This window comes from Peromyscus eremicus, chromosome 5 (assembly GCF_949786415.1).
Source record: "Peromyscus eremicus chromosome 5, PerEre_H2_v1, whole genome shotgun sequence".
NCBI classification, from domain to species: Eukaryota; Metazoa; Chordata; class Mammalia; order Rodentia; family Cricetidae; genus Peromyscus; species Peromyscus eremicus.
This window is the reverse complement of record NC_081420.1, coordinates 115762249-115778273: the sequence shown is the minus strand read 5'-3', so window position 1 is coordinate 115778273 and position 16025 is coordinate 115762249. Positions and strand designations below refer to the sequence as shown.

Sequence of the window (16025 nt, the reverse complement as noted above, 5' to 3'; positions counted from 1 at the left end):
TCTGAAGTCCTCCTCTGGCTTCTGCAAATATCTGCACACACATGCACATACATACATAGATACACAGAGACATATATATTTAAAGACATAAAGACTTCTGTTTACATATTAAACATTTTGACTTCATAAAATCTCATATATGAAATGTATTTTGCATAAATATTGGATATAAATAAATATATGTGCATATATACATATATACATATGAATGCCAAAATCAGATGAAATATGAGCTGTGCAGACTTTACAGCCTAGTTAATTTACCCTGTGTGGGATTTCAGCTCTTTAACAATGCTGGTGATGAAAATGCCCATGGATATTTTGTACAACTGTATATGTATTCCTAAGCAATACAGCGCCTTTTTTTCTTCCCTTTCTGAATAGTGAAGTCATTGAAGTTGAAAAAAAAACAGGAATATAAACAACAGCAGCAACATGAAGATTTGCCTTTCATGATTTTGATCATTGACAGGACATAACAAACAGGACTGCCTTCATGGCATATAAGACAGAGGATTCCATCCACTCTGCTAGGCAGGAGTGGGTATCACATCACAGGGATTCCCACCAAGTGCTGCAGTCATGCTTTCTGTTTGCTTAGCTTACCCACTCCCACCTCCTCACAGCCAAGTGATGTCTCCTTACAAAAATACGTCAAAGTGAGTGCATAAACCTGTCCTCTGTGCCAACTGTAGAGGGTTCCAGCGAAGCTTGCAGATATTTACAAATATCTTTTTCTCTATATTTAAGAAGGTAGGAGCAACAGACACTCTGCTCTTTACTGGATGATGGCAGTGGTAATACACATGTGACATATTTTTACCCTTGAGATGCAAAAGTACCTCATAGATAAATACTTTTTTGAACTCAGCTGGCCTCTATTGGAAGGTTATAATGTTCTCCAACTCATGTGCACTGAAAGGAAACTGCTTACTGAAAATACACAGGAAAGTCCTTAGTAGAATAAAACCTCTAAGCCTGGTTAGGGTCCTAGTATATGGATTTGAAATTTTCATAATTAAAAAATTCAAGATTTGAAATAATTATAGGACTTTGATACTGGTTAACTTAAATATATTTAATACATGTCTGTGTGTGTGTGTGTGTGTGTGTGTGTGTGTGTGTGTGTGTGTGTGTGCATATGCAAACATGTTTGCTTCTGTTTTACATTGTTTCATCTTTTTGTGTGTCTCCATGACCCAGTTCCAATATTATTTTTTAAAATCACTACAGTCTATTTGGTAGCTTTCAAAATCATAAGGAAGACTTAAGATTTAAGATACAAATGACATTTAAAAACAGCATGACCAGGAACTTTAAGAGACTCATCTACTCACAAACTCTGATTCCCTTCATGACCCCGTAAAAGTCCCTAACTGTTTAAGTCTTGGTTTTCTTCATTAGCAAACAGAATGGTGGAGATTATATCCAAAATTCCCTTCAGTCATCATCCTATAAAATATGTAAGAAAGCCAGCAAAACAGCGACCAGAGTCCCCACAACACTGTCACTGTTTTTTATACCTCTAGCACTGAGGTTCTCAGACTTCCTCATGCAGCGACCAGTTAATACAGGTCCACATGTTGTGGTGAACCCAACCATAAACTTATTTCATTGCTATTTCATAACTATTTTTTGCTGTTGTTATGAATCACAATATAAATATATGATATGCAGGATATCTGATATGCAACCCCTGTGGGGATCACAACCCACAAGTTCAGAACCATTGCTCTAGCAAATGGTAGCTTATAAGAGGAAATGTTTAGAACTTGTATTATCTGGCTAGTTCTAGGCAAACAGCTACAACAAATGATAATATCTGAGAATGTGTAGCTCCTTATTAGAATATTAGAGTTAGAATAATTTTAATTTAGTAACACCTATGAGGAAAAGGGGTTTCACAATCAAACTAACCAGCTAAAGAATATTTGTGAGAAAAATTCATGTACTTGGGAAATAACTCACTGTGACAGTTAAAGTTTATTATTTTTAAACCAAGTTAATGGGAAATTGAAATAGCATCCAATTAACAGACATGAGTTGTTTAGATTTTCTATTTCTTCTTGTGTCAATTTTATCATACTTTTTCCTTACAAAATTTAATTCTTGTCTCTTAGTTGAATGTATTTGTCATGAAATGTTGTATACCCTGCCTTATTTTCCTTTTCATGTAGAATGATGCCCTTTCTTTCACCCCTGATGTCATTAATTTGTATCTTCTCTCTTTTTGAAAAATAAAATGTGACAGGAGCTTATACCTTTCATTCATCTTTTCAAAGAACTAACTTGCGTATTTGTTAACTGCTTTATTATTAATCTTAAATTTCATATTTTCTGTTTGATTTTTATAATGCACATTGCTTGTTTTTGTTTTGTTTTGTTTTACAAAGAATGTGTTTTCTGTAGCTGTTGGATATGGTCTTATATATATCTCCACTGGTCAAATTAATTGATGGTTTGTCTTTAAATCTAGAATTTTTTTAATTATTTTAATAACTTTCCTTTCTACATTGGAGAGGCCTGACTTTATGAACATCTTCTTATGCATAAAATTTGCCTTAAGATACACTAATCTACTATCCCAATATCCAGAATATTTCTTTGAATATTTTTATTTTTAAATATATGTATAAGGAAGGGATTGTACACATGTGAGCTGTTATCCATGGAGGCCAGAAGAGGACGTCAGATCCCCTGAGGCTGGAGTTACAGGCAGTTGTGAACCACCTGATGTAGGTGTTAGGAACTGAACCAATAGTCTCTCAAGAGCAGTACATGATCATGATAACCACCAAGCATTCTCTCAGCTCTGATTCTCTCCTTTTATTTATTTATTTATTTATTTATTTATTTATTTATTTATTTATTTATTTGGTTTTTTGAGACAGGGGTTCTCTGTGTAGCTTTGCACCTTTTCCTGTATCTCGCTCTGTAGACCAGGCTGGCCTCAAACTCACAAAGATCCACCTGCCTCTGCCTCCCGAGTGCTGGGATTAAAGGCGTGTGCCACCACCACCCGGCTCTCTCCTTTTAATATAACCAATTAAGCCAACTAAAAATTAATGGTGCAAATTGTTGCTTTTGACTGGACCCCATGGTTTGTGCTGCATGTGTACAAGTCATGGGCGAGTGAGGTATTTGAGAAGAGTTTGTATTCAGATGCAGAACTCCTCCTTTGAACTCTTTTCCTTTGTAGAATTCCATAATCAGTTTCCATTTACTCCCTGACCCCAGATTCTCCAATAATGCTAATAAATGAATGTATCCCCTGTATACACACACACACACACACACACACACACACACACACACGCACGCACACACACACATATACACACATCTGAAATCTTACCTTTCCAGAAAATTTGCCCTGCAAGCAAAAGGGTCTGATTTCAAATCCTCAGCACACATATAAAAAGTCACACACAAGCATTGTGGCACAGAAACAGGTGAGAGCTCCCTGGCCAGCCAGTCTAGCTAAAACAGTGAGGTTCTGGTTCAATGTGAAGCCTTGTCTCAAAATAACAAGTTGATTAGCAATAGAGTCACCCAACATCCTAGTATGGCCTCAGCATACATACACATAGATTCACATACTCACATGCATGTAACACATACATTTGAGTTCTCAACAACCTATGCTTCTATATACTTCAGTATTAAAGCCAGTAGGTATATTGTCAACAACAAAAATAAACACATTGATTTATCTTTTTTTTCTGTTGTTTAAAAGATCTACCTTTTGCTTGGCTTCTGGTCTGTCTTGGTAGGTAGTTCTTTCTTCTTATGGGATTTCTGAAAAGAGTTAAGCAGCATTATTTGTAATATCCAGAACCTGGAAACAACCTAGATGCCCTTCAACTGAAGAATGGATAAAGAAAATGTGGTACATATACACAATGCAGTACTACACAGCAGAGAAAAACAATGACATCATGAGGGATGGAAAGGGATGGAACTAGAAAATATCATCCTGAGTGAGGTAACCCAGACTCAGAAAGACAAACATGGTATGTACTCACTCATAAGTGGATACCAGATGTAAAGCAAAAGATAACCAGACTGCAACTCACAGCTTCAGGGAGGCTAGCTAGTAAAGAAGACTCTTGGAAAGACACAGGGATTGCCCAGAGACAGGGAAGTGGATGAGATCTACATGAGCAAACTGGGGTTGGGGGGGGGAGGTAATGGAGGGCAAGGGTTAGGGGAAAGAGAGCTTAGGGGAGCAGAAGGTCCTAGCTGGATCAGGAACAGAGTGGGAGAACAAGAAAAGAGATACCATAATAAATGAAGACTCCATGGGAATAGGAAGAAGCAGAGTGCTAGAGAAGTCCACAGGAATCCACAAAGATGACTCCACCATAGACTACTGGCAATGTTTGAGTGGGTGCCTGAGCTGACCTACACTGGTTATTGGATGGCTGAATACCCTAACTATCATGATAGAACTCTCGTCCAGTGACTGATGGAAGCAGATGCACAGATCCACGGCCAAGTCCCAGGTGGAGCTCCAAAAGTCCAATCGATGAGATAGAGGAGGGATTATATGAGCAAGAGATATCAAGACCATGATTGAAAAAAGTACAGAGACAACTAGCCAGACTAGTGGAAATGCATGGTCCTGGACTAGACCCTCTGGATAAGTGAAACAGTTGTTTAGCTTGAACTGTTTAGGGGGCCCCCAGGCAGTGAGACCGGGACCTGTCCTTAGTGCATGAGCTGGCTTTTTGGAACCTAGTTTGAGACACTTTGCTCAGCCTTGGTGCAGGGAGGAGGGGCTTGGATCTGCCTCAATTGAATGTACCAGGCTCTGCTAATACCCCAGGGGAGATCTTGCCTTGGAGGAGATGGGAATGGGGGGGTAGGTTGGGGAGAAGGCTGGGGGTGGGAGGAGGGAGGACGGGAATCTGGGGTTGATATGTAAAATGAATAGAAAATCTAATAAACAAATAAATAAATAATAAAAGAAAATAACTTGACTATAAAATTTTGTGTTCTGATATATTTTCAAATGGAGAATAAATCTTTATAATATTGGTATATATTTATATTCATAATATATATCATAAACCAAAATATCCATATGAATGTGTAGGTATGCTTAGATTGCTAAATCTTCTTCTGTATCTTTTTGTACCCAGATATATAACTTCTATTAATAATTCTAGTGAAAAAGTATTTTAATAAATTTTTTATAGATAAGAATTTATTTGGCTGTGCCTTACAGAAGAACTGATGTAACATCTTACAAAGTAACACCATCTATGAAAAATAAAAATAACTTTAAATTAGGTTAGTGGGAAAATATAAGTAGAAGGAGGCTGTGGACTACTTCCTGATATTACTTGGTGTGTCTATCAGAATTGGTTATCAGATTCCTAGCTGTCAAAGATTTATAGACTGAAATACACTCTCTTCAACTGAAGCCCCAAACCCAGTGTGTTTTTGTTTTTAGCAAAGGCTTCTAAAGAAGAGTGAGGTGAGGCCCTGCAACAGGACTGATGATCTCCTAAGGAGAGGAAGAGACACCAGAATAAGATCCTCTGATGGCAGAAGGCCAAAGAGGCAAAGACTCTCAAACTAAGAGAAAAAAATCCTCTTGCTGGTGTCCTAAGCTTGGACTTTCAGCCTCCAGAATTATGAGATAATTAATTCTCCTGGTTAAGCCATATACATTGTTGTGTTCTGTGACTATAACCCTAAAAGACTAATGTAAAAACACCCAGGAAAACAGTCCAGTAAGACTTATATTCAGTGAAAAATGTCTTCCATATGTCATTCAAAACAAGCTTGGTATAAAGTGCTTGCATCACTCTCAATGATTTTACAACCATGTTTGATACGGAGTTTTCCTATACGTTCCTTTAATATTAATCCATGACAAGAGAAGATAGCTCCAGATAACTGGCCATTGCCTCTCTGATCAATGTGAGCCAAAGGTGAAGCTGATCCATTTCATCCACTTTATAATCTTCCATGATGATCACTTTGTACGAAATACCTTTTGAAAAAAATAGGGATGAGGAATTTGAAGTCATTCTGATAACTGAATGAAAAAAAAATGGTGCATGGGTGGTCGCTGTTGTCTCTGCCAGATTTGATGAAGTAAGTTAATGGAAGTTTTTGCAGTATGTGATAATATGGCATATGCACATCACCTGGAAAATGTGTCTTTTTTCTTCACATTTACTGAAGCCAAAACATATCATATAAATTCTCAGAAAATACAGAAGGCAACATAAAGATGAAATATAAAGATGTTGCATTTGTGCTGCAAAAATGCTCAGTTTTAAGACCTAGGGTGTTTGTTTAAAATCATAGCTGTTACTTACAAAGCTGAGCTGCATTTTGTAATACATTTCTCTCAGATGCAGTCTTAGTTGTATATGTTCACGCTCTCTCATGGCATTCATATCTAAGAACTAAGATGCTTTTTTTTGTACAGTTACATTAGAAAACAAGAACCTTGAAAACAGATTGGTACTTTCAGAATCTCTGGATCACACATTCTTTTTCAAAGTAGACAACTTCTCCAAAAATAATAGTATAATTTTTAAATTCATGTACAACACTTAAGTGATACTAAACCACAAAACTAGGGTTTTCACTGTTGCCTTCAGGATGCCCCAAGACAGGTATTCATGGCTACAAAGCTACTAATGGTTCATAAAACTTAAGTTTTAATCTTTGTGTTCCATATTTTTACAGGAACTGTTTTTGGCTTGGGATACCCTGTCCTTAGGTGAGGGTACTACTTACACTGCTATCATGTTCTTCTTGGTCAGCCTGACCAAATTGCAAGTTCTTCATAACCGAGTGTCTGACGTGAGGACCCCCTCTGGGACGCCTTCTCCATCTTGCCCTTTCCTCTTCTGCAGACTCACTGGAGTCACCTCCTCCATCCGTGCCCTTTTCCTCCTTCCTAACCTGGCTAGAAAGGATTTGGGGTTTGTTTTGGTTTTCCTTTGCATTTGTTGTTTGCTGCGGTTTGTTTTTGCAAATGGGATGCAGTTTTTGTTTCCAAGGGTTCTCTCCTAAGCTTTAGTCTTCCACAGACTTCTACGTTCAATTCTCAAGTCTACGCTGCCTTGATATTTCAACTCCATTTTCGCTTGAAATGCTTCTTCTTTGCACAGCTGCCTCCGGCTTCTGCCAACCTCCCTAAGTTCCTTCTTTCTGCCTAGAAACAGCTTTTCTGTTCTGAAACATTTGGCTGAAGAATGTATAAGCTACTAATAAAACTCTCCTGACACAATTTTCAAATTTTTTGTAACAACCTGAGTAGATTTATTTCACATCACTTCCCAGACTCATTCCCCCACATATTCTCTCAAATATCAGAATTAACTGGGTACTCACTTCTGGAATTTACACAATATTATTACACCTCAGGCTTCTTTTTAGAAAAACGGCTGTCTAACCCATCAATCCCCATCCTCTTTCCAAATTTGTTTTTTTCCCCTTTCTGACAGATCCTCATAGTATAATAATTAAACTCTAACACTGATTAACTATAGAACTTCTCGAGCCTTTCATTTTGAATGTTACTGCTAGACAGATTGCTATTTCACTCTACTGCCATGAATTTCTGAAATATATTTGCTATAAAAAGGTACTCTATAACTGACATGCTACTCCCTAGCACCCCCAAATGTGATTAAAGGGGTATTCTCTATGTCATAAGGAATTCTTGTAGTTTTAAACAGTCATGTGTCCCTGATAGAGTACATAAAAAACATGATATATAAACATATCATTCAAGGTAAAATGATCAGTCTTCAAAGAGGCAACTGTAAAAGGACATCATTTCTAGTACATACATGTGATGTTAGAAGTTACACATCAAAACATGTGAAATCAACTGAGAAGCTTTCCTGCCAGGCTAGACTATTACAGCAGTGTTTCTTCTGTGCAAGTCAGCCATGCCCCTAGCACTGTGAGGAACAGTGAGCTACAGTTCTCCTGCCACAACTGCTTCCAATCTGAGAAATAACTTGAACAGGAAGAAATGCCAAGTATTGGCACACATGCAGAATTAAAAGTCACCAAATGTATTTTGGGGCATTTTTATATGTCATTCTCTTTGCATTCTTGAACTTAAGAGTGTCCTAGCACATGGAGGGCCCCAGGTAGAGAAAATAGTTAAGATCTCCTGGGTAAACTGGGGGGTGGGGAGAAGACAAGGGATAGGGGGATAGGAATAAGTGGTACAGAGATGGTTGAGTGGAGAGAGGAATGGAGAGGGAGAGCAATGAAAGAGATATCTTGGTAGAGGGAACCATTAAGGGTTAAGGAAGAAACCTGGTGCTAGGGAAATCCCCAGGAATCCACAAGGATGATACCAACTAAGACTCCTAGCAATAATGGAGAGGGTGCCTGAGCTTACCTTTCCCTATTATTAGATTAGTGACTACCCCAATTGTCATCATAGAACCTATATCCAGTAAATGATGGGAGCAGATGCAGTGATCCACAACCAAGACTGGGCTGAGCTGCTAGACTTCAGTTGAAGAGAGGAAGGAGGGATCAAAGAGCAAGTGAGGTCAAGATCATGATGGGGCAAACCACAGAGACAGCTGACCCAAGCTGGTGGACGCTCATGGACTCTGGTCTGTCAGCTGGGGAACATGCATGGGACTGAACTAGGCCTTCTAAATGTAGGTGACAGTTATGTGGCTAGATCTGTTTGGGGAGCACTCAGCAGCGGTTCCCGGACTTATTCCCAGTGCATGAAATGGCTTTTAGGAACACATTGCTTAGCCTTGACACAGTGGGGAGGGGCTTGGTTCTGCCTCAACTTAGTATGCCAAACTTTGTTGACTCCCCAAGGGAGGCCTTACCCTCTCTGAGGAGTGGATGGGGAGTGAGATTGGGGGAGGTGGGGGTGGTAGAAGGGGAGGGAGGGGGATTGGTATGTAAAATGAAAAAAAGAAAATTTTTTTTATAAATAAATAAGTGTGTCCCAGAATGAACACAAACAACAGAAGAGCTTTGAAAGCATACAGGCATCTTCAGCGGGCTGTAGTACTCAAGCTCATATGTTGCCACAGAAACCCTGCTCAGAGAACTAATCCAGCATCCATACAAAAGGTGGTCTGAGTTGCAGCATGTCCTTTTTGTATCTTTCCAGAAAAGCAGAATTGCCAAAGAGATAACAGGAGCCATTTGTCTTTCAGAACAGGGGAAATTATACAAGATGATTCAGCAAAGCATCGCCTTCACCTCTCTGAAGAACAAAACTATAGGAATTTACCCTTTACATGGGTATTTTTGCTTGTTTATTTTTCCATTCTGGAGACTGAGCCTAGGGTTTTCCCTCTACCCCGAGCTACAGCTTGCTAGCACAGGTTTTAAACACAGCACTTAGGTACAAAGGCCAAAGGGAGAAAGAGAGGTGACTGCTTCCCAACTAAGGCCTTCTGAAGCACTTAGTTATTTGTAAAAAGGTAAGGGGACTGCCAGTTCTAGAAACGTGTATGTGATAACAAATCTTAGCACCATACAAAAATAATTCTAAAAACATAAAACTGAATTATATTTTTAATGTATGACTGAGCTGATAGAAAAACAACAGAATTTCGTTCTAGCTAAAGGCAACAAAACGGTGATTTATGAGTTTGGAGCCTGTCTCTCTGGAAGGTTGTGAGAGTTAATTTTGATTGTAAACCTGATTGAATTGAGAAATGCCTGGGAGAATAAAAAGGTATATTTCTGAGTCTGTCTTTGATGGGCTTCAGGGACCAGAGATGATATGATTGTAAAGGTTCTGAACTAATGAGCTGGTTCCTTGATGGATTCATAATTTGATGGTATCAGTGAGACAGTAAAAGGTAGGAGGAGAATGTGACCTTTTTGGAAGACATAGGTCACTGAATACGTCCCTGCAGCTATACCCTAACTTGGTCCTTTCTTGGTTCTCTGCCAGTCCATGATGTGAACTATTGTGCTCTACCATACCTTCCCTGCCAAAAGAGATGAAACCCTCTGAATCTGTGGGCCAAAATAAAGCCTTCCCCCCTAAAGTTGCTTCTAACATGTCTAACTTTCTAAAGTAAGAAAAGTAACTAATACAGACATCCTGGGGCCACTCCTGGTGCTCTAGCCCCTAGAGTCTTGTCTTCCTCTTTTGTTTCTAGTCTCTTTTAAATTCTTTAAAACCTTAAGTTAATTTGTTACTCTTGATTTTTCTAAACTGTAGTTATTTTTAACTGATACATAAAACATAAGAACTGCATATATCTGTGGAATGCTACATGATGATTCAACACTTGGATGTACTATTTAATCTTTAAGTAAGAGAAAATGTGTCTATTTCCTCACACATCTATCAGTATTTTAGTGTATAATACTCAAAATCCTTTCTCCTAGCTTCTTGAAATATACAGTTTATTATCATCACCTACCAGCATCCTGTACACTAGTAACGTACCAGAATGCTATTCTAGCACCTACTGATCAACCTCTCCAGATCATTGCCTAATTTACTGATTGGCAGATTTGTTTTCCTGATGTTTAATTCTGCAGCCCTTTACATGTTATAGATATTAATATTAACCTCTGGCCTGAGGTCTTGCTGGAAAAGATTTTCCCCTATTCTGTAGGCTGTTGATTTGTTTAGGGGTTTCTTTGCTGTACAGAAGGTTTTTAATTTCATGCAATCCCATCTGTCGATTCTGTTTCCTTTCCTATTGTGATTTATTCAGAAATTTGTTGCCCATAGCTATGTCCTAAAGTTTTTCCCCTATGTTTTCCTTTAGCAGTTTCAGTGATGCCAATTTTAAATTAAGGTGTGGGATCCAGTTTGAAACTGATTTCCGTAAAGGGTGAAGCTACTGTGAACTGGATATTCTTCCTGGTTTATTTCTCAGCAAGTTTGTTGCTGTACATAAAAGCAACTGATATTTGTATGTTAATTTTGCATCTTGATCATTATTGGAAGTATTTATCAGAGCCAAGGGTTTTGGGTAGGCCCCCAGGGGATTTTTTTGGTACAGTATGCTGTCATCTGCTTTAGCTTTCCTTTCTAACCTAAGTTTAATTCATGACAATAAGTCAGAACATCATGAAAAGAACAGTGATAGAGTTCGTGTTAAATTTTAAATTGATCTGTATTAAGCAATTTTATTTTTTCCATCTTTACTTCATTTAGAAGTCTCCAGGACTTCTACACTGGAATTTCAAACTGGAAATTATATGGACTGGGCAAAGGATACCCTAGCTTATTTGCTATTAATTTGGAGGACACTGATAGGAAATAATCTGGAAGAGGGCTCTTTTAATTTTAACATGCTTATAAATCACCATGGCTTTGATTCCAAGACAAAGATATGCTTACCTGTATGGGTACATCATCTTCTTGACTCTGTCCCAAATAACCCATGAATGAAAAATCTACTGTATCAAAGCAATTAGCATATTTTCCAAGTAAACTTTGATACTCACTATAATTGTATTTCCTTATCTAATAATGTGGATTGATACATTTGATGAGAGATGATCCCACTCACCAACTTTCAAAAGAAAATACACTCCTATGCTACCTCAAAACTAAATCATAATAGAATAGTACATTTCAGTATCTGTCAGAAAGCTCAGTCCATGTGCATCACCACTGTCTCAAAATCTCACAAAACTAACATCACAGAAAATCTTCTTTTAAAATGTGTCTCAAACACCAAAATGCTGATAAATCTCTACATATATTCTACTTCAAAAAATCTGGGTTTGGGATTGGAGAGTCTATATTTCTAATAAGTTTCCATATGCTAACAGTGCTGGGGACACATGGACCACACAGAGAGTAGAAGGGCCAAGAAGGATATTTTTACTCTTTAAGATATCCTAAAATGTATTTATTTAAAGAGAAGCAGCAGAAAGATGACTACAGGGTGACATGCTGCTTTGAGAGCATCTCCACCATGTTCCATGCCCCCTTTCTACCACATCAGTGTTTTCGCCAAAGTGTGCTCTTCCTTTATGATAAGACCATAAAAGTTCTGTGAGCACATGATCCAGTGTGCTCCATCACAGGACCTTCCGCATCAGCTGTACCATGACTTCTGGTCTGCTCTCATTTCATGGAGTCACTTGACTGAATGACCAACAATAAAATCATCTCTTATTTGATGACAAAATATGCATGAGCACAGCTAAATTTCTGGTACATTTACCATCTATCAAATTGTGAATCTTAATAAACTATTAATTCTGATATCTTTACTTACATATGTCATACTAGATATTTTTATCCGCCATGCTAAATTCTCTACAAAAGGACTTAAATCCTTCAACAAATTAATGACATTAACAACAGCTATCACTCATCACGTCCTTACTGCAATCTAGCTACAGTACTCTCTGGTGTTTCACATATGATTGCCTTCTCTACTTGGTTATTCATTTGTTTTTCTTTTCTGATTTTTGTTTCTGAACTGAAGCAGTGAATATCTTCAAAAATCCAAAACCAAAACTTCTTTAAATGTGGTCTCAACAATATGTAACAAAGTATAAAATAGAGCAGGGTACACCAATTTCTTCTTCTAAGAAACAAGAAATACCCACTGAAACTTAATCCTAAGTAGTGTGTGCCACATTCCATTAAAATGCTGCATTGATTTTAAAAAAATTGTCTTAATTGAGTTCCATTTATAAATGAAATACTGCTGCTATTGATTTCCAACAGGAAATAGAACACATTCCTATGAAAGATATTTAGGAAGTATTTTTGAAAGAAAATAAGGTTATAAAGTATTATTATAATAAACATATCCCTTATTTTTGGCTCACTTGAATTTTCTTCAAAATACATGCATTGAAAGCCTAGTGTACAAAATTATCTTAACATATGATAAAAGGCAAGTGTCAGAGGCTTTAAAAACATTGACAAATATATGATAATAAGTGTAGGAACAAACATGAAACAAAGCCTTAAACTAATTTGAAGTTAAAAGTTATCTTTCACGCCATGCATGGTGGTACACGCCTTTAACCCCAGCACTTGGGAAACAGAGCCAGGCGGATCTCTGAGTTCAAGGTTAGTCTGGTCTATAGAGCGAGTTCCAGGACAGCCAGGGCTGCACAGAGAAACCCTGTCTTGAAAAACAACAACAAAAGTTCCCCTTCATGACATGACTGAGACTGAGCGCTGCTTTCTTTCCTCACCACTCGGCTGTTGACCGTAACAAACCGACTGGAGTCCCTGTGCCCAGCTAACCTCACTGCGGCCTGTTCTGTGCGATTAGGATTTTCTAAGACTCAAGATTTGGAAACTGTGCTCCTGGATCAGATGTGAGAGTTCCAGCAGCACGCCCCATGGTAAGCCCCGACACTCTAATGATAACTAGATGATGTCAGAAAACGGGACACGTGGCCGAGAGAGGACTACCCGACGAAAGGAGAATGCTCACCAACTCCACAGAAGAGGGATGCAAGTCCACTTCCGATGTCAAACACGCAGAAGCGTTTGCGGTTTTTTAGCCAGTATGGAAAAAAGATGTTTTCAGCGAAATATTTGTGACATCCTTAAACCAGTTTTTCTTCCCATTTTCTTCTTCCTGGTAATAGTGTCATAGCTGTGCTTTTCAATGTGTATGCATACACGTGTTTGTCTGTGTGTATATGTATATGTTTATGTGTATATGGGCAAATGTGAGTACATGTGTATATATGTAGAAGTTTGTGAACATGTGTGTATTTGTGTATGTATGTATACATGCTTTTTATATGTGTGTATATGTATGTGTATGTGTGCAGGCATGTGTATATATATATATATGTGGGCATGTGTGTATTTATGCAGGGAGTATATGTGCATATATGTTTGCATGTGTGCATATGTGTGCACTGTGCATATGTATGTGGGAGTTACATATATAATGCATGTGTACATGTGTATATATGTAGGGAGTATACATGTATATGTATGTGCATGTGTACATGTACATATATATGTATGTGATGTGAGGGTTATGTATATGTGTTTGTGTATAATCACGTATGCATGTGTGTACAGGTGTGTATAAATGCAGAGGAATATGTGTGTGTGTACGCAGGGGTATATATGTGCATATATGTGTACATGAATGTTACATATGTGGAGTGTGTCTTATTTTATCCATCCTCCATCAACTCCTTTTACCACTATTACCATAAACAAGCAAACATTTTCTCATCTGAAGTCTGAAAAGCTCAGAAAACCAACACATTTTGTCATCAAATATGAGAACAAAGCAAGTCATCTGACTTCTGGTGTCTTACTTGATCTGCTCCAGCCACCCCAGACCAGTGTGCTGGCCCTGCCCCCTGCCCCAGCTAAGAGTGTCTTCATACATGCTGCAAACATGAGCACAACTGACTCAGATTTTCTGAGCCACTTACTTTCATACCCTTCTAAAATTAAAATTTTCTGAATTCCTGAACATGTTTGGCCTGAAGTTTTTAGATGCCAGCTTACATGTATCTGCATGACTACTGAAAGCCACACAGCACTACTGCTGCTGTTTGTGCTACAAACCTCGGCTCTTTTATAGTTCTAATCACTCTATCATCTCAGGAGCCTGCAGGCACATGACTGAAGAAAGGTCTTTCCCTAATCCCTCCATTGTTTACTGAATACACAACTTTTTAAATATTGTTTTCCTGACCACCATAAAAAGTAAATCGTAACCATTTAAATCAACACACAGCTCATTGCCATAAATCAAAAGCCTGCAGCTTTCACCCTGGCCACCAGCACTTTATCTGCTCACTATTACTACTGAAGTTTTCATTCATATTCAACATCCATGTCTGGTGCATTTTGTTTGATGAAAACAAGCTAATTAGTGCTAAACCTTCCCTAGTTCATAAATTTATTCCTAAGAACATTAAAAGGAAGTCAAGTGAGACATGCTCAGTAACAGATGTTTGCCTTTTTTGGCTGCCTTTTTACAGTTTGTTCTCTTTCATTACTTTTTAAGAAATTTAGTTAATGTTCCTTTACTGGAGAACAAGTGTACCTAGCTTCCCAGGAGGTAGGGGAAGGCGGGGATTCCCCAGGGAATGCACAGCCTGTTCCTTTCCTTCACCTAATAAATGTTCTCTGTACACAGCTTCCAATGCCTTCATCCCAATGCTGGAAACAACCACATTCTAGCTTATCAACACAATAATAATAATGGCATAATTTGACTGGCAGCCACATAAGTAGAAACACTGCCAATGTCATTACTAACACCCAGGAGCCTCATGCTCCTCAAATGTCTTTCCCACCTGAGGGCATTTCAGAACAACAGGCCAATTATTATTGAGAAATCTGGTTAGATGTATTAGTTTCCACAGAAAATAAACTGGTGTGGAATGACTATAGAAAGTGAAACACCAATGATCTTTTATAATAAAAAAGTAAAAATCATATACTAAGATTCCTTTTTGTTTGGGTGTTCAGCTCACTCCTGTAATATCATAAAGGATCTCAATTTACTAGATCAGGCTACCTTGCAAGTCAGGCTGGCCTAAAACTCAGCAAGCCTTTCTCTTAAGCCTACCAATTTCTGGTATTACATGCCCACTGGTACACAGTGGCATGAATGTTATAGGAGTAACCAGCCAAATGTTTTTATTGGATTTCAGGCCCAGTCCATGAGATGGAACCCATGCCTGACATGGTCAATGAGGCCAAGAACCTGAGGATAGAAAGGTCATGGATCCTAAGGGAAAACCTATTACTATTATTACGCTAAGTAGACACAGAGGTTAAATGACTTCATATGACATATTGCTATACCCATAGATGCTGTGGGATGGTCTGTATGTCAAATGTGTTTCTCTGATTGGTCAATAAATAAAACACTGATTGGCCAGTAGCCAGGCAGGAAGTATAGGTGGGACTAACAGAGAGGAGAATTGAGAGAACAGGAAGGCGGAGGGAGACACTGCCAGCTGCCGCCATGACAAGCAGCATGTGAAGATGCCGGTAAGCCATGAGCCACATGGCAAGGTATAGATTTATAGAAATGGATTGATTTAAGATATAAGAACAGTTA

The 16025-nt window shown here is 38.3% G+C and overlaps 1 protein-coding gene across 2 annotated transcripts in view; it reads right to left on the bottom strand.

Annotated features, from left to right (window-relative positions):
* The window catches only part of Iqcm (IQ motif containing M), a 467544-nt gene that overhangs the window by 220945 nt on the left and 230574 nt on the right, over positions 1-16025 (bottom strand). Inside the window, exon 9 of one of the 2 annotated variants that reach the window (XM_059264269.1) lies at positions 3743-3798. The exons of the other annotated variant lie outside the window; for it this stretch is intronic. Coding sequence (XP_059120252.1) covers positions 3743-3798 — 56 coding nt within the window. The remainder of the gene's footprint in view (positions 1-3742; positions 3799-16025) is intronic. 2 annotated transcript variants of the gene reach the window in all.